General features: G+C 37.6%; 1 protein-coding gene across 1 annotated transcript in view; it reads left to right on the forward strand.

Annotated features, from left to right (window-relative positions):
• Positions 1 to 20652, forward strand: part of LOC133515617 (uncharacterized) — a 1004237-nt gene that overhangs the window by 392669 nt on the left and 590916 nt on the right. The window contains 2 exon segments of the mRNA XM_061848189.1: positions 12700 to 12911; positions 17863 to 18017. Of these exon segments, the coding sequence (XP_061704173.1) occupies positions 12700 to 12911; positions 17863 to 18017 (367 nt within the window).

The raw sequence follows: 20652 nt of genomic DNA on the forward strand, positions 1-20652 counted from the left end.
GGGTCTCCTGTTGCCTCCCTTAATCGTTTCCCGACCTCCTTGTGGAGCCCACGCGCACCTTTGCCCCACGACCCGAGTGTCTCGACGCCAAAGGCTACGAACTCGTAGTTGGCGCCGAGACAGCTATATTTGTTGGCCTGGTGTCGCTCTCGGGTGTCTGCCGCTGCCCCGGTATGTCTGCTAGTCGCTGAAATGTAGGACGCCGCCAACGTGTCGGCGCAGGTAGCGTCCCACACCAGCGCACGGCCCATCTGATAGACGGTTTTCTCCACATTGACCTTACCTAAAAGTTCAGAAATAATGTGTTTAAACTTATAATGCCGATATGCCTCTACAATAAGGTTTAGAAACTGTCAGTTAACAGGGTGGACGACTCACATGGTTAAATAGTTTTCAGTCTGTTGTGGTCGCGTGGCCGTTGATCGCGTCCCAACGAGAGAACTTACCAGCGCTATTTACCAAGCTTAACAACTACATACTTTGTTAAATACGGACCAGTACATGTAGAACAAACTTCACGAAGTTGGTACGAATGTAGGGGTAAATTTACACCAGCTAGAATGTGTTCAAAATAGGTTCGTTCCAATTGCAAATATCATGATATGACTTAATTGTATGTGTTACTATTATGTTAGTACATTGACAATAACAAGGTATCAGAGCTTTTGATTATGGTATGGTAGTAAGTGATTTAAATATAAGTAATATTTAATTTATTTTAAAAACACTGCTTCTTCTTAATCTTTCTGGCATGGCCAATAAGCTGACTGAGAATGCCTTAAGGCATCAAGACCGCCATTTGTACTATCATGTATTGTGCAATGAAGATTACATAATTAAGTAATCTAAATAGTAGCATAAATTCGAAATTCGATTTTATGTATACAGGATGATTCAGGAGACGTGAGCAGGATCAAGCTTGAGCATTCAGTAAGTTATAAGCAACTGTTTCGTGCCAGTATTTGTGAGATTAACGTTCTTTTATTTTTTACTGTTAAAAAAAAATGTTTTAAATTATTTACGCCAAGTATGGTCACCCTCTTTGTTTTATCCATAACAAGTGACAAATTGAATGTCATCGGAGTCTGGTTACTTTTGAAAAATCGTATCTCATTCCATCGTGACATTTTGTTTTCTTCATAATCAAACTGCTGTCATAACGGTTAAAGAGGTTTTATCTTTCTTAATTAAGTATTGTAGGGTGTCCATGATTGTAGATTATCAAATTTGTCCTTCCCAAAAAGTTAAATAAGAGAAATAAAGCGAGATTGTTTTACTTAAATATGATGATGAACGGTTCATTAACATTTACTGATTGTGTAGGCTTAGTCCTGCTCACGTCTCATGAATCACCCTGTATATGTAGGTATATAATTATGTAATATGTATGTATATGCATTGTCTGACTGTTGTAGACTTAAATTTTAAAGGTATTGTCTCTACTGCGATTTAGTTTTAATTTAGTTTTTTGCACCTCCTAATTAGTTAAATTAAAAGTTTTATTTCTCCACTACCTAAAGGTTGTCTGGAAGAGATCGCTCTGTAGCGATAAGGCCGTCTGTTGTTTACCTCTATCTTCATGTATTATATGTGTTTTCATGTACATTTGTTCTGAGGTTGTGCAATAAAGAGGATTTTGTATTGTATTGTATTGTAGATTTTAAATATATTTTATAATAATTAAGTAAAATGAGAGTATAGATTGTTGAGTAAATGTGTTTCATATTCGTTCAGTTTCACTCCAGGATTTTATTTGATCGATCGCACAGTTTATAAAATATTTTCCTTTTCTTTCTTCTTTTGTGTTTTTTCTCAATAGGCTTACATAAAACATCCACGTTTATTCTTTATTTCTTCAAAATTCACAATGGAAGCGGCATTCAATTTTGTTTCTTTATGATTTGTCATCAAATATGAAGCAATGCCAAAATAAGTTAAAAATTGATATCAATTAAATCCGTCCCATTAAAGTAGATTACCTAGATTAATCTATCCACAATCTATTCATAGTATTCATATATTATTGGCATAAAGGTCGTGAGAGTCTATAACGCAGGGTTAATCCGAGGACTCGATCATTACTGGATGGCAGAGTTGCAAATCTTTTTTTAACGAGCCTTAAGCCGACCGCCGACCGTCCGACCGACAGGATTAACTGAGGTATAGGTTAAAGGTGCGAAATTATGGTTGCTTCTGTGATGAGATAATGAGTTATGTGTTTTTTTTTAGGTTACAGTATGGTTTTAAAATGAGTTGGAATGCAGGATTGAGTGCGTTATTAATGTTTGGTTGGTTGCGAAATGTCTGGTCTTATTATTGTTATAAATTACTGAGTGGTGTGCTTTAAATTGAGTGATTTTTAAAACGTGTGTCGTTTGCATAAAAGTAAATAAGTTTTTTTTTTTGCTTTTTGAGTACTTATATATATGTACCTACATATTTAAACTTTATTGCACTAAATTTTTTTTACAAAAGGCGAACTTAATGACACAAGACATTGTCTACCAGTTAACACTCTGGTCAAACATAGATCATCATCTTCCTCGCGTTGTACCGGCACTTCCCACGGCTCATGGGAGCCTGGGGTCCACTTGGCAACTAATCCCAAGAATTGGCGTAGGCACTAGTTTTTATTAATGTTATTGCCATTTAATTTCCAACCCAGAGGGAAACAGAGGAGGGGAAACTAAGCCTTATTTGGATTAGTTCGGTTTCCTCACGATGTTTTCTTTCACCGAAAAGCGACTGGTAAATATCAAATGATATTTCGTACCTACATAAGATCCGAAAAACGAAAAAATTGGTACGAGTCGGGGTTTGAACCCGCGATCTGCGGATTGAAAGTCGCACGCCCTTAGGCCACCAGCGTTCTACAAACATCACAGTTCTTGATACCTATTAGCAGAGAATGCTCGTTTTTTTTTCAATATAAAATTCTAGTCTGGACGTGGATATTAGATTTATTGTAACGCAAAATATCAATTATAAAATTGAAAGCCCAACACACCACATTCGATAACATTTTCCGCACCAATACCGGGCAGAAATATTCCACTTCCCGCTCTCTAATACCTGCAGCATTACCGGCCATGTTTCACTGATTGTCGCACCTGTTCGAGGCCGTTTAGGCGTTTTGTGGCTCGTTCGCATATAATACGTTGGAGGGAATATATTGCGGGCCTAATGAGGCGGTCAGCGCCATCTGGTGCACGGTGTGTGCCTAGAAGTTAAAGGTAACGGGTTTCCTTTACCACTATGACGTTTTTACCTTCCTAAATGTTTTCTTATTTATAAGTTTGGTCAAACGAATGTTTTATAACGTGATTAAAGCGATATTCGTTTTTTTCTGTTTTTAAAACCATTTATGTTGTTGGAGAATGCTTATTTTTAGCACTGATATTTTTGACTTGAGATATATATTTGCTTTTATCCTTAAATTTGATGTCACTAGATAATTTTTTTATAACTTTTCGTTTGTGTGTGGTAGACAAAAATCTTGGTATAAACCTCAGTTTTGCCGAATATAGTGGAAAATATCAATCTAGTTTGATAAAGAAAGGTAAAAACAAACGACTACATATCGTTTAGGGTCCTTATCATATTAATAATAATAATAATAACCTCCTCATAGACATGACCATCTGCCAACAAATCCGTCGGAACAGGGGGGCCCTCTCTGCCGCTTGGATTGACTACAAGAAGGCCTATGATTCGGTGCCTCACTCATGGCTGGGGAGGGTCTTAGAGCTGTATAAAGTTGATACAGCTTTAAGAACCTTTCTAAGCGCGTGTATGAGGCAGTGGACCACAGTCCTTCGTCAACCAGGAGGCGGGGATGACCGCCCTGGCCCGCAGGATTTTATAAGGATTGAGCGAGGAATATTCCAGGGTGATAGTCTGAGTCCCCTGTGGTTCTGCCTAGCTCTGAATCCCCTCAGCACCCTGCTGAAGGATTTGGGACTAGGTTGCCGGCTTCGGAGAGAGGGTGAAGTCATTTCTCACCTTCTTTACATGGATGACCTCAAATTATTTGCACCAAATAGCCAAGATTTGTTGGAGCTACTGAAAACCACCGAAGTCTTCAGTAATGCCATCAACATGGAGTTTGGTGTCGATAAATGTGCGGTTATGCATGTACAGCGGGGGAAGGTTGTAAATTCAACAAATTTACAACTTTCTGAGACAATGTCTTTCAGATCTATCTCTGAATCAGAAACCTACAAATACCTTGGTATGTCACAGTCGTTGGGTATTGAGGATGAGGATATTAGACAGTCGGTGAAGGAGCGCTTTTTCAGTCGGCTCACAAAAGTCCTTAACAGTCTTTTGTCAGGAGGCAACAAAGTGCGCGCCTTCAACGCCTGGGTAATGCCCCTACTCACATACTCCTTTGGCATACTAAGGTGGACTCAGACCGAGCTGGACGCCCTGGATCGGAGGGTCCGACTACTGCTCACCACACACCGTATGCTACACCCACGCTCGTCTGTTATGAGATTGTACATCCCACGGAAGTGTGGAGGTCGAGGCTTCCTAAACGCCAAAGATCTCCACAACCGCGAGATGTGCAATCTCAGGGATTATTTCCTTAACAACGAGTATGGGATGCATCGTGATGTGGTGGCAGTAGACAGGAACCTCACGCCGCTCTCCTTGGCAAACGAGAACTGGCGCAAACCTGTGGTACTAAGTACTGCGGATCGCAAGGCGGCATGGGAGAGTAAGGTGCTACACGGGCGGTTCTACAAGGCCCTCACGGGACCTGACGTGGACCTGCTCGCGTCGGTGAACTGGTTACGATTCGGGGACCTCTTCGGAGAAACCGAGGGTTTTGCCTGTGCAATTGCGGACGAAGTTATGATGACGAACAACTATCGGAAATATATCCTGAGGGACGGTACGGTCGACATTTGTCGGGCATGCCGCCGTCCCGGAGAGTCACTCAGGCATATCATCTCCGGTTGTTCTCATCTTGCTAACGGCGAGTACTTGCACAGACATAATCTCGTAGCTAGAATTATTCACCAGCAACTTGCTCTTCTATACTGCCTTGTGGACCGCGAAGTACCGTACTACAAGTACTCACCTGCGCCAGTTCTCGAAAATGGTCGTGCCACGCTTTATTGGGATCGATCTATTATCACTGACAGGACTATTGTAGCCAATAAGCCTGACATCGTGATAATAGATCGATCGCAACGCCGGGCCGTGCTCGTCGATATCACCATCCCCCATGATGAGAATCTCGTGAAAGCTGAGAAGGACAAGTCCAGCAAGTACCTAGACTTGGCCCACGAGATAACCGCCATGTGGGATGTTGATTCGACGATCATTGTCCCAATAGTCGTTTCAGCGAACGGTCTCATAGCGAAGAGTCTCGACCAACACCTTGAGAGACTCTCGCTAGGTGGTTGGATCAAGGGTCAGATGCAGAAGGCGGTGATCTTGGACACGGCGCGGATAGTCCGACGGTTCCTCTCTCTGCGGCCCTGACCACCGGCAGCTTGGGCCCTGCCCCGCTGCTGGCGGCACCCTAGGTTAGGTTTTTTATAATGTGTTTGTATCTTTTGTATTGTTTTTGAAGTGTTTTTATATTTTACTTTTATATTCATATTATAAATGACCTAGCCTAAGACGAAAAATAAATAAAGGAGATAATAATAATAAAGCCATTTATTCCATATTTCGCATATACAGGCTGATTCATGAGACGTGAGCTGGACTAAGACTACACAATCAGTAAATGTTAATGAATCGTTCACCATCATATTTAAGTAAAACAATCACGCTTTTTATCTGTTATTTAACTTTTTCTTAAGGACAAATTTGATTATCTACAATCATGGACACCCTACAACAATTAATTAACAAAGATAAAACCTCTTTAACCGTTATGACAGCACTTTGATTATGAAGAAAATAAAATGTCACACTTGAGTGAGATACGAGTTTATAAAAGTAACCACACTCCGATGACATTCAATTTGTCACTTATTATGGATAAAACAAAGAGGGTGACCATAAATATCGTAAATAAAATAAAACTCTTTTTTTGAACAGTAAAAATTAAATTAACGTTAATCTCACAAATACTGGTACGAAACAGTTGCTGATAATTTACCGAATATGCAGGCTTGATCCTGCTCACGTCTCCTGAATCACCCTGTATACATCTAAATTTTGTTAGTTGGTTGTAGTAGAAAGAAAAAAAAAAGTACATAAATTAATTTGTTAGTCTTAATGCTAATGAAATATGGACCCCTTCTGGGTAAAGCCCTCCTCCATCCTCTTCCATGCCTCCCTGTCCTTGCCCAGCTTAATCCAGTCGGCTCCTGTCACTTGTGTGATATCATCAGCCCACCGCCTTATTGGTCGGCCAACATTTCTTTTTCCCGTTGGTCCCTTCCAACGCGTGGTTTCTATGGTCCATCTTCTGTCCTTGAATCGTGAGATATGTCCAGCCCATCTCCACTTAAGTGAGAGCGCGTGCCAGAGAGCATCGGTGATTTTTGTTTTTTGTCTAATGCTTTCGCTCCTTACTTTTTGAATTCTTCTAATTTTTAATATACTTCTTTCCATTGCTGTTTGGCTACATTTGATTTTCTGTTTTATTTCGTCTGTAAATGTCCAAGTTTGGCAGGCATACAATAGGCAAGGTATTATCATATTACAAGAGGTTAATTTATTATTGTGTATGTGTGCATTGAGTGCATAAATCAATGTAATTAAAATTTGTATTTTTCTCTTAATTCATCTTGTTAAAAACCTTCTTGTTTTAAACTAGTTTTACCCTACTGTATATTGATTTTTTCCTTTTATTTATATTTTCAGACACATTATACTTTCTTGTAAGTTATATATTTATGTATAAATGTATGATAAGTATGTATTTCTGTATTTCAGCTGCACATATAACCGGTTTCCCTGTTTCAAAGACAAGCGCCCATTTTTTACACTTGAGGTCCTTAATGAAAGGTTCGCACTTGAATCTACATACCTAATACTTATATTAATTATTTAACTCTTCCTTTTAATGTTTTTGGTTTTACTTACGTAATATAATCTAATCGTTAGTCGTAATAAAACAAAATAAACTTACTTTTATATAATCGCTTATTAATGTTTTAAAATAAAATAAAAATCTTAACTTTGAATTTTTAGCTTAATTTATAAAACTAAATCTACTTAATAACAAAATAAAAGCTATAAAATAACTCGTATTAGCGGTAGTAATAATGGTAGTAATTTAATAAGTATACATCCCGCCTGATGGCATCCAAAAACTAAGTATAGCTGAAAGAAAAGTAGGTAAGTAGGTCCATCATACCAATACGTCGGAAAGGGACAAACGATTATGAGCGGCATCTTAACTTTAGTACACGTTTATGAATAAGGGGGTTAATGTACGTTTACACATCCTTAAAAAGGGGTAATATTGCGAGAAAGAATGTTGTAAGTGTCATAAACATATTGCAGTTGTTTCGAATATATATATATTTATATATATTTTTATTTATACATTTTTTTATTTTTATTTATTAATAAATAAGTTTTAATCTCGACTACTCTCTGAAATTTTTAGAATATATTTCAAATTACCACAAATATCGTCAATATGACATTTAGGTATGTGGAAATGTGGTAACGTTAAATGTAATTTGTAATTCGCGTACACGAATGATTTTGCGCGGTCCTAAGCCCGTTTAAACCACTGGGTCCACTTTGAGCTAATCAGGAATGTAGCGGCCATGATATGGGAATGCTAATGTGTGGTCGATGTACGCTATACTATGTCTATATGTGTATTTAGTGCACAGTGGTACTTACAACTATACTTAAAGTACCCATTTTAAAAACACTCAATCTAATTTACTCTTTATGAAATATAAAATTGCGCAAATATTGTATAAGAAATTGAAGAGCTTGTAGATAACACAGCCGTGTATGGGTAGTTGTTTTTTTAAGATATGCTAATTTTACTTTAGAGCTTTTCGACTGTTCAGATATCTTTAAAAACTCAATTGTATATTATTATATTAATTTACGGCCAAAATGAATTCACACTACAGTACTTACTTTAAGATATCAATTGATAATTACAATAAATTTACACGTGAACTAGGCCATCGTCTCAGGCAAAAGGAGGAGGGTCCCCGTTCCGAGTCGTTCCTAGTGCAAAGGCTGTCCATGGTAATTCAGCGTGGAAATGCTGCGAGCATCATGGGCGCCTTTGCACCGGGGATGGCGGGGAGCGGTTTGTTTGTGTAAATTTTAAGTTTTAATCTTTAGTTTTACTTTTTATAAAGATTACTAATTACAATAAAATATATTTATTTAAAAATACGAGTAGTAAACGTTTTGTTCATAGACTATTTAAAAAAAAACTACAAATCGCGTCATTCACGAAACCGCATGCCTTGACTCGTATAGTCATATTAATAAAGGTTACATTTGACTAATCTGCGCATCATCGTGGGTGACACGAACTATACAAACTCGTAATTAAATCGATGACTAGCAGAGTATCCAATAACAATAAACATCAAAATGAATATGCATCCTTTTAAAATAACTGACAAAGGCTATGCAAAATATTTCATATAAACTGAAAATTCTCGCTCCCGAAAATCATGCTTCCCTGAGCTGCGCTTCCCGTTCACGCGTCGAGCATAAAAAAAAAAACTATTTAAAAAGTTTTTTGTCCAGCCGTCGCTGAGCACCACTGTGCGCCTGTTAAGCGGCGTTTGCTCGACAGTGTAGCATCATCCACATTTGCATACTTTATATTGCACGCGCGTGTATTTGCTGTTTCGCGTTTAATAAGTTGGTTCTGTAGCTGCGTTTATATTCCATTTGAGTGGGTGTTAACTCGCGGGTGAAAGATGCATGAGGAATATTTTACTACAAGTATTGGCTTAACAAGTAAACGTGAAAAGTGTTAAATGTTATTTTACTAACGAAAGAAGGGGGAATGTTTTTTCAGTGAAACATTTACTGTTAATATTTTTTGAATATATTTTTTTCGCACATACATTAACTGTGTGTGTAATAATAGTAATTTGTAATGTTTTTATTTTTTCGATTGAATGTTTTGCAATATTTTTACGATCGCATTTTTTTCAATTGGGTATTTTTAACGCGGTGGTAGCCAGTTCATCCAGACGTCATGGGTTAAATCCTGACTCGTATGTTTTTAAACTCTTATGTCGCTAATCTGATCGTAACCTACATAATTGTTATTATAAATGGATAATACGCATGATAAGTTATAAATCTTATGTCGCTAATCTGATCGTAACCTACATAATTGTTATTATAAATGGATAATACGCATGATAAGTTTAAAAACATATTAATACGAGTCAGGATTTAACCGATGACGTCTGGATGAACTGGCTACCACCGCGTTAAAAATACCCAATTGAAAAAAATGCGATCGTAAAAATATTGCAAAACATTCAATCAAAAAATAAAAACATTACAAATTACTATTATTACACACACAGTTAATGTATGTGCGAAAAAAAATATATTCAAAAAATATTAACAGTAAATCTTTCACTGAAAAAACATTCCCCCTTCTTTCGTTAGTAAAATAACATTTAACACTTTTCACGTTTACTTGTTAAGCCAATACTTGTAGTAAAATATTCCTCATGCATCTTTCACCCGCGAGTTAACACCCACTCAAATGGAATATAAACGCAGCTACAGAACCAATGTCACAGCGATACGATAACTGACAGCTCGGTATCGTATCGCTGCGACATCTTATAAACATTGTTCGAATACGGCCGTAGGAGTGAAAACTTCTGTTATATACACTGAATAGTACAAATGGAAGAAAAGCTACCGGTATCTCTAGCGTATGAAACCTTGTTAAAATGTAACTTAATATTTTAAGAGAAGGAATGTTTCTTGTGCGTAGATAATTCGATATAGTATACCAAGGGTCTAAAAGGTGGGTAAAACAACTAATGGTATTAAATATCTAGTTTCAGTATGATTTCCTTTATAAAAAAAATTATGCATTAAACATTTTTGTACGTTTATTTTTTGATTTTTTATTTTTATTTTATCATTCAAAATTTCGACCCCCTCAGTACTCAGGGTCGGTTTATGGAATAAAAACCGTTCTTTTGGCGTTTTATGTGTCATACGTACTTAATTTCGTTTAAGTTCAATTTCCCATTCAAACTTAACACTTAAGTCCGAAACTAATTTTAACAGCTTACCGTTACAATAAATAATGTTGTGAAATGTTGTAAATAAAGTAAAAATTAAGAGACTCGAACTGCGGACACCAACGCTTCAATCGACCAACCGAGAAACTTCCACAATGAATATTTCCTTCATATTCTTTAAAAGGCGCGACCTTGAAGCGCATATACTTAAATGATACGTTTAACTTTAAACTTTAAGTAGATTCTTAGCGATATCTACCGAAATTATATCAAATATATTTATTTTCCTAAAGAGTTTTACACTTTTTTAACTTCCTTTAACCTCTGCTTTATACGAAATTCATGTAGAATTATTTTCATACCAAATAGTTATGTGTAACTAATACACCTTTTTTTAATACTACGTCGGTGGCAAACAAGCATACGGCCCGCCTGATGGTAAGCAGTGTCCGTAGCCTATGTACGCCTGCAACTCTAGACGAGTTACATGCGCGTTGCTGACCCTAAACCCCCCCTCGTTGAGCTCTGGCAACCTTACTCACCGGCAGGAACACAACACTATGAGTAGGGTCTAGTGTTATGGCTGCTGTTTTCTGTAAGGTGGAGGTGGGTGGTGTACCTTCCGTACAAAGTAACTACTGTAGTGTACATACGTGAAAACGAATACCATGAACTCACTGCACCTCACTCAAAGTATTTCGCGAACATTTATATTCAAAGCAGCCAAAAGCGCAAAATAACTCGAGCGCTTTCAATCGCGCAAAACTAATTGACAGTCTATTTCATCTTTTTGAGGTAGGTACGCAGTTGTGTTTGTCCAACCGTCGCGCCACGCGGCCCACTGGGCAGCTAGCGAGTTTCACATGTTAACTGATACTAAACCTTATTTCAAAGACGTAAGGTTCATTGATGGTCAGTTATTGTTGCTGTGCCATTGACGAATTTCAAAACTTTAAATAACCCTTGCTGCTTTGTTAATACAGTTCAAAATATATGCGAGCGTTAGCTTTTTGGAATTATTTTTAGCAGTATAACAGGGCATGATAGGTTTAGCGAATTAAATTGAGCTCTCTGTTGTGAGAGTTAAAGTTTTGATTGCATATTTTGCAAAGATGAGGGTTTAGCTTGGATTCATTGCGATTTTCATAAATTGTGAGCATTTGTTTTGTGCAAATTCATCAATCATTTTGTTGATATTAATTTAAAACATACTCATAAATGTGTTGCTATACACCGTAAAACACTGTAGGAAGGTCATGGAAATTTTCCAACAAATCTAATTAGTTAACATGTGTGTGGTACGTTAACCAATATTTATTACTATGAAATTAGTAAGAGAAATGCAATCTGCGACGTCAAAATCCATCTACTTTTAATCCAAAAATACTCTTAAACCTATATAGTGTCACTAGAATTAAATCGACCGGGATATGTACCGTGACTACCTTTTATATTTATTTATTTATTTAACCTTTATTGCACACTACAAAAAAGTACAAATGTCGGAATTAATGCCTTGCGGCACTCTCTACCAGTCAATCATTGGGCCAAACAGAAACTTACAATTGGTGCGGAAAAGAAAATCAGTACATATCAGTATTTTATATTGTTTTTGAGCTCCCAATTTTGATGCAGTTACATGCATCTTGTACACGGGTCAAAATATAAAAGGTAATCACGGTCCATATGCCGGTCGTTTTAAGTCTAGAGAAATTAACCGTGAATCGTTCAAAATTGTTATTCTAAAACTATTGTGAATATAATTTTATATGAAAATATTAGCATGACATTATGAACAAGTATCAAGAAGTTAATGTTCCGAACATTTTTGATCCTTTGAAGAGCCCGCATTACACGTGACGTACTAAGGCATCAGTCAGCTCTGTTGTTTCACGGAAGGAATTATACAAACATGAATTACGATTATTCGCTTGTTTAAACATGGCGTCACGTTTTCATTCGAATTGACAAGAAGTGTACCGTCAAATTTAACAACTGTTTTGCTTTATATCGGTACCCCTAGTATAAATTTATTCGATCGCGTAACGTGACGTACGCGTTTGCGTTAAGTCTCATTTCGTATGGGATTTTGAGTTTCCAAAACATTCCGCTTGGTGCGCGGTGTCTAATTATCATACTAAATGAGACTTAACGCTAACTCATACGTAACGTTTCCAAATCGAATAAATTTACACTAGGGGCTCGGATAACTAGTTAACGTGGATCTTATACGTTCGCATACTTTTCTCTCTTAAAGTGTGAATAATCTTGATACAATACAAAAAAAAATATTACATGAAAATATCGCTCAAATGAAAAATTAAAAATACAAGAATTGCCTCGTTTTATTCAGAACTTTAGGTATAAAAAATCTCCTTCTAAATTATGGTTGAATAAAGGTTTAAAGTAAAACCAAGTCTAACTACAAAAAAAAAGATCTCTTATTTTCCAAATGCTCAATTCCCCATTTATGTGTGTGTCGTATACAAATGTTAACATTTAATTTTATTTCCAGTAACCGCCCTCCGCGAGCACTGGGATGAGGCCAACGCGCGCGTGCTCCAGCGCAAGGCGCAGCTCGACGCCATGCTGGGCGACAGCCAGCGGTACGAGGCGAGGCGGCGAGACGCCGACGCCTGGCTGACGAGGATGGAGACCAGACTCGCGGCTATGGCGCAGCCGGGGCATACGGCTGACGTGCTGGAGATGCAACTTAGAGAACAGAAGGTAAGACAGTGAGCTGGGCGACAGCCAGCGGTACGAAGCCAGGCGGCGAGACGCCGACGCCTGGCTGACGAGGATGGAGACCAGGCTCGCAGCTATGGCGCAGCCGGAGCATACGGCTGACGTGCTGGAGATGCAGCTTAGAAAACAGAAGGTAAGACAGTGAGCTGGGCGACAGCCTGCGGTACGAGGCGAGGTGGCGAGACGCCGACGTCTGGCTGACGAGGATGGAGACCAGGCTCGTAGTTATGGCGCAGCCGGGGCATACGGCTGATATACTGAACATGCAGCTTACAGAACAGATATTAAGATGGAGAAAGGTGGTTGGATAAGGACGCCTTCTTGACGAAACTGGAGGGAAGTCTGGCTGCTATAGCTCAGGCTGGACATATCTGCTTGAAATATTGATTAGAGAGCAGAAGGTAAGACAGAGATAGAGAAACGTGGTCAGGTCAGGTCACGTCTTCGCCCATCAACAGTATACATGCAAATAAGCGACGATCTAGCATCAATCAGTCTACTCTCTTATTAAGCTCTATCATGATAAAACAACGACATACTTATGATGTATCTAGTCTAAGAATTCCTTCCGAAATACGACCTCTATCTATCCGACGAATCCAGCATCATAGAAACTAGTTTGATGTATTCAAAAGTTACTTAAATACAAAATACAGTACGTAGCGGCCCCCTTTTTAAAATATCTATCGTTAAATTTAAACAATAACAATTATTTTCCAGTGGCGCTAGTGAGCACGTTGATGGGCTCTTAAATAAAAGCTTGTAAAAAAAGCTAAGACTGCCTTTCCAGTGAAGCGGAGATGAGCAGAGCGGAGATTGAGAGGTCACGTGCGGGAATAAACCAATAGCATTGGTTGTAACCCACATCTCTTCTCCCCTCCGATGCCAACCAACGCTGTTGCTTGATTCCCGCACCTCTCCTCATATTAGCGATCATCTTCTCAGCGGCCTCAGCGCCAAAAATTATTTAACGTCATCATATTTTGTTCCCCCACCGAACGCCATTAAATACAAAATACAAATCGACTGAATGTATTTACCTCACAGAAGATAACAATAAATTGTCGAGCATTAAATAATTCCATTCACACGTAAATTTAGTATTCCCTCGGTTTCAAAGTACACTTGAGAGCTATAAAAGCGGATCTATTTGCTCAGAATTCTCATACAACGTTGCCTTTTCTCATTCCTCTTAAGTACATTGCATCGCGAATGCTAGGAGTAATTCAGATTGCACTTGCTGGAAGTAGGGATGGGTTCACGATCTTGATTAAAGTTGAATAAGCGGCACTATGTTAAAATCGGAGTAATTTTGAAAATCGCTAAACCAGAAGGACTTGTATGACGGCTGATCGGTGATCACGTGGTGCTTTCTTTAGAAAACGCAGCGCCAGAAGCTCCGGCCCAGTCTAGCGTGAGTCATCCTTAACTTGGCAAAACTTAAGCTACTGCAATACATACCCAGGCATTTAGCTTCCTATTACCAGTAGAAATGTATTTTAGTTCCCTTCATTCTCGATAGATCCAACCAGTAGATCCAAGATATTTGCATTATCTTACGTTCGAATTTCCCCAATGCACCTTATCTGCTCAACTGTTTTTTCATAGTTTTTGAATGTTTTCTTATTTGTAGTAGGCAGCTTAGTAATTTCCTTGATTTCTCAAGAAAATTGCAGTTTTGATGTCGCGATTAGAACGTTCAATCCGTCACTCAAAGTTGCAGGACACCGCTCCAGCCAATCTTGCAGCTATGGAGAGTAGAGGATAAACATTTCTTATGGGTGAACTATTGCAAAAGTGTCCAATTGGCAGCTGTAATAGTTTGAAATCTCTCCGGAGGCGCTAGAGTAGCGCAAGGACATGACATGAACTTAAGTCGTTATTGACGGAGTGAAGTGCGCTGTCCAGTGACTTGAAATGTTTTATCAAAGTCAATAGTTTTTTGCGATGTATTGTGGCGCTTATTTAAGGTTTTTTGATGGACCCTTATACACATAGATTGTTCTTTGTCCTTACGTCTACCCTCCATAGTTGCAGCAGTAAAGGTGATGTTCAGATGTCAACTGCAGCTGCATTACTGTTGTCGCGTCGTTTTTGCTGCTGCATATTTTAATGTCCTTGATAAAATGTGTGACGTTTGCCGCCGCCTGACTGGCCCGATTATGAAGTTCATTCCGTCACAGAAGCTTCGAAGAGTTTAAACTATTTAAGTTTCAGTTGGCGTTGTCTATCAACGATTCTCATAGTGGCGAGGCCCCCTAATGTCTCGATTTGTACCCAGAGACTGCACCGTCCCGTCCCTACGAATTTGCAAGTCTGTCTGGCGAATCGCGAATATCTCGCGGCCACACTCCCGCATTTGCATAACTACTGTAAATGGCTTTAACTATCGCTATTTGTTTATATTTTAACGGGTAAAGTCTACAACTTGCTAGACTTCGTACCATTTACGAAAGTATTATGCGCATTTGAGTTTCTTGAATTAATTGAACAGTATGGCGGCAGTTTGAATTTCTCTATTTTATTGATAATACGGACAAAAGAAGGATGACGTTTAGTTTGAACCGTGAAATCCGCTTTACTTTCTTACGAGGGCCCGATTCGCAATTAAAAATACGTCAATTAAATATGCGTTTCGTAGTAGCGATATATATTATATATCGCTACTACGAAAATTTGCTTTCGAGAAAATCATCTAACGAATCAATCCTAAAGATATGATATGGATTAGATATGTCAGTGGCAAAAGTGACGATTTTGTTTGAAGAAAGTAATAAAATATATAGTGAAAAAAAAATTAGTAATAAATAATACGATGCATTTTTCATAACACAATTGTTTAAATTAAACTTTAAAACCGATAATTCATAAAAAAAATCACTAAATATTTTAATATCAATTCTTATACGTTATTAAGCAAAATTGAAACAAAACATACATATTTTATAATATTATTTCTTCTTTATTTAACAAGAATTTCGATTTCATTATTCATGAACCAGCTTATAAAAAGTATCGATCTGAATACTTATTTCAATACTTTCTTATGAAAAGTATTTTCAGTTGCCCCACTCGGTCCATCCTTTAGCTAATTTGCATGAAATATCCTAGTTTCTAAAGGAACAAATATCCCGAGTAAATTGTATGGGGCCCTCGTTTTACGCAAATTGTTTTCTTTTGTCCATTTTGTTTTGTGTCATAACATAATAAGACTCAAAACGAAATAGGCTTAGCTTGATTACATGAAGATTCCTTGAACAATGCCCAAATTAATTATTTATTTATTTCAATACAAAAACTATTACATTCTTAATTACTCTAAAAAAAAACCCATTAAAATGGACTATAAACTAAATAGAAGTAAAAGTAAACAAAAAGAAAGACACAAATACAAAAACTAATCAAACAACCCGTCCCGAGCCCTCCCAGACGCAAAGGTGCCCATCACGCTCGCCGCGTTGCCACGCTGAATCGCGATAGACAGCTCATGACCCCTCTCCCTCAACCGCCGCCCCAATTCGCCCAAGAAAATTTTGGCCTCGGCACACCAACACCCGGACGTCTCTACCGCTAACGGGACAAACATCTCGACAGCAGCGCCGAGTACTTATCGCACGCCCAAATTAGTTTTGCGTCTTGGGATATGAAATATAGGAATTGTTGCAATCGATGTTATTGTCGTCTGTAATGAAGAGAAATGTAGTTAGACTAAGGAAACAAATAATACATTTTCCGCAAATAATACCTGTACCATTAAAAATATATACAAAAACAGTAGGAGACGATACATTATCAAAGCAAAATTTATCTTTATTTTGTCTTAAGATGCTTCGAGTTTTATTCCTGATTAATTTATAACTAAGCCGGAGTTCTATTACTTTGATAACATCTTTAATCACTATCCCCGTTATTCGTAAAACTTCACAAGCCACAATTAGTTAATTTATGTTTTATTCCCCTCTTAGTAATATATAAGTGAAAATAACAGATTAAGATAAACTATTATTAGCTAATTAAGACTTGTACCGCGTTTATATAACGCCATATATAGGTAAAAAACGTAAGTCACCTGTTGTATGTAGTTGTGACGTGTTCGAATAGACAATACATGTTTAAAAGACACACACAAATAAAACAAATGTCTATTCGAACACGTCACAACTACATACAACAGTACCCCTAGTGTAAATAAATTCGATTTCGAAACGTGACGTACGCGTTTGCGTTTAGTCTCATTTTGTATTGGATTTAGAAAGAGCGCGCCAAGCGGGACGTTTTGGAAACTCAAAATCCTATACAAAATGAGACTTAACGCAAACGCGTTCGTCACGTTATGATGTCGATCAAATTTACACTAGGGGTACAGGTGACTTACTTAAGTTTTTTACCTATACCGTTTCTAATATGGTTTGTATTTCTCGTTCTCGACTAGGATTAATTAAGAGTGGGTCAACACCCCTAAAGGTTTTTCTTTCTTATATTACTACAATACATTTTCTGTAATTTCCAAGGAAGAATTAAACTCTGCATCAAATTAAACTCCCTTGTTCGCCATGTCCGACTTTGCAAACGGAAAGATAGTTTTACTTTGACTCGCGTTTTGCGAACAACGCGAAGCAGGTTTTATAATTAATATTTTCCCCATTGTTACGCTTTGCTTAGTTTCACTAAAGTTTGCTTTGGCTACATCTTGTTTTATTCAAACTGGAATAACGCTCGAGTTGACTAAATTCAAATACGAAGTTTGAGATTTACGTCTAAATTAGATTAAAAGATTTAAATGTATTTATTTTATTTGGTAAAATCGACAATTATTACACAAAAATTATCTACAATATAATAGTCCTATTTGTAGCTCGTGAAATACGATGTAACGTGAACATAAATAAGTGTTAAATCATATTGATTGGTAACCTAAAATGTATGTTTCCAGTCGTTCCACGCCGAAGTGCACCAGTACAAGCACCAAATCGAGCTGTTCGGTCAACTGACACAGCGCTTGATCGCCGTCTATCGCAACGATGATACGTCTCGCATAAAGCGGGCCACTGAGTCCATCAACCATCGGTACAACGAGCTTAATAACAGGTCAGTTAAGTTTTTTAGAGTTATACGTGTGGTACCTATATTTAAACAGTACAACTGACACAGCGCCTGATCGTCGTGTATCACAACGATGATAAGTCTCGCATAAAGCGGGCCACCGAGTCCATCAACCATCGGTATAACGAGCTTAATAACAGGTCAGTAAAGTTTTTTAGAGTTACGTGTGGTACCTATATATAAACAATACAACTGACACAGCGCCTGGTCGCCGTGTATCGCAACGATGATACGTCTCGCATAAAGCGGGCCACTGAGTCCATCAGCCATCGGTATAACGAGCCTAATAACAGGTCAGTTAAGTTTTTTAGAGTTACGTGTGGTACCTATATATAAACAATACAACTGACACAGCGCCTGATCGCCGTGTATCGCAACGATGATACGTCTCGCATAAAGCGGGCCACTGAGTCCATCAGCCATCGGTACAACGAGCCTAATAACAGATCAGTTAAGTTTTTTAGAGTTACGTGTGGTACCTGCATAATTATAAACAATACAACTGACAGAGCGCCTCATCGCCGTCTATCGCAACGATGATACGTCTCGCATAAAGCGGGCCACTAAGTCTGTCAATGGTATAATATTATACACTGTGCAGTTAGCATCAAATAGATAGTGACAGCCAAAGTGGATAAATATAACTATTCTTATTTCTATGGCAACAAAGGTGTTTACGATAAATTTGGCTATTTTTCCCTATTTGATGCTGAGTGGCCATACGCTATCTACCAGCTTTTGTTTAGCAAACTAATGAGTCGCTTATATTGATGCATGGTTGCTTTTCTTTATTATTTCTGGCTACATGTTGGTAATATTTTTAAGGGCCATTTTACAGTGAAAAAAGTGCAATTTTCATTGGACCAATTAAACTAGGTTACCGACCTCCTCACGCTAAAAGTTCAGCAAAATGTACACGCCGCACGGAATAGTACAACATGCAGCGTAGACTTTATTCAGACCAGAAAAAGACAAATATAAACTATAGACTGTCAATCTCCATACAATGGTGCTGTTTTTTACGCACCGCATGGAATACCACAACATGCACCGTGAACATTATTCAAGTCAGACATAAGACAATTATAAAGTAAAGGCTGTCAGTGTCTATACAATGTAGCATTATTATTTACTTTAACGGTACTTAATCGCGTGTACCTACTTAAACTTTTAAATTACATCTGACGTTTCGAGGACGGCATTGTCCCCGTGGAGGAAGACGGGCTGGTGATGGTATCTGTTAGATTGCGCTACACGTTCGTTTCATAATATCAAAGAATAATTGTAAATTGTACCCTCGAGATTGACAAGGTAGCACTGTACGGCGCCCTCTGTTTTGCAGTCACTGAATTGTCAAACGTAAATTTGTGAAGCACTGCCTCTAAGTCAGAATTTGAACAGTATTCGCACCTACCTACAAATCGGCCTAAGTTTACGTTAATCAGGTATTGGTCCCCTCTGCATTTGAGTTTAGCTCGTAATAAATTAGCATCTTTACAAAAATATGCGGTTCATAGTAGCGTTTTGTACGCGCGTTAAAGCCCGTTTTTAAAAGCGTGAGGTGCAAATAGGCGCCCGTTTTGCCAAATGTAGTGAGTTGCAGCACGCATGTAGGCGTGCTTGCTGAAATGACCGTAAACACGCAGAAAAAAAAGCTAATTTTAAACCGCTCAAATGGTATGAAATATATGCGTTTTATTTTTATTTACATTATAAAGATTAGGTACCATTAGCGTTGAAAAAACCCGGGAAAATATGGGAAAAATTCCAAACGACTTGTATATTTTCAAGTTTCTTTCGAAAAAAACAATGCAAATTTCGGTTACAATCCTACCGAAAAAAAACGAACATAGCCGAAAAAAACAAGTTTTTTTAAACTTCTGTATGTTTCCATATGAATTTAATTGGGAATTTAAACAGGAAGGTTAAGTTTGCACGTCTAATGTGTTAGTTTTTGGCATTTTATATATTTGATACTGTCATCACTCATTAGTGGCATTGTGTATGACGTATTTAATTTTTCTGAATAAAACGGGTAAAACCGTAAAAAACGAAATTTGGTAAAATTCCCAAAAAAAAAAATATTGTTGTTTCCGGAATTTTCATCCCTAAGTACCATCAATTATTATTAATTTGTCTCTGGCTGCACCGTAAACTTCATTCAAACGGCATTCGACCTTCCAATGGGTGGAGAGCCGTTTTTTGTTTGTTCCGAATTTAACCTTATGTACTATCAAATATAGTCCACATTCAAATGTAAACGGAATAGATCCGCACGGTTGGCGTTTACCGTAAATTTAATTCAAAAGTCAACTTTTAAAAGGCTTAATACATTTGTATTTGTTTCTTTGTTGCAATTAAGACGTTTTGGCTTATTAGATTTGGTCTATTTTTATATGAGCAATTTTATACTTATGTTTCTTGAATAAAACAACAGATGTCCTAATTTATACACGCTAAACACTGTTAGTGTTAAATATATGTTTTTAAGTTTAATTACAAAACCGCCATGAAAACTTATTTAAACTAACTACTGCAAGATTGTCAGCTTAAAAACGAACAATGAGCTAAAAAAAAATCAATATTTTAGTTACTTAATTATTTACTTAAACAGAACACC

This window comes from Cydia pomonella, chromosome 2 (assembly GCF_033807575.1).
Source record: "Cydia pomonella isolate Wapato2018A chromosome 2, ilCydPomo1, whole genome shotgun sequence".
Taxonomy (NCBI): domain Eukaryota; kingdom Metazoa; phylum Arthropoda; class Insecta; order Lepidoptera; family Tortricidae; genus Cydia; species Cydia pomonella.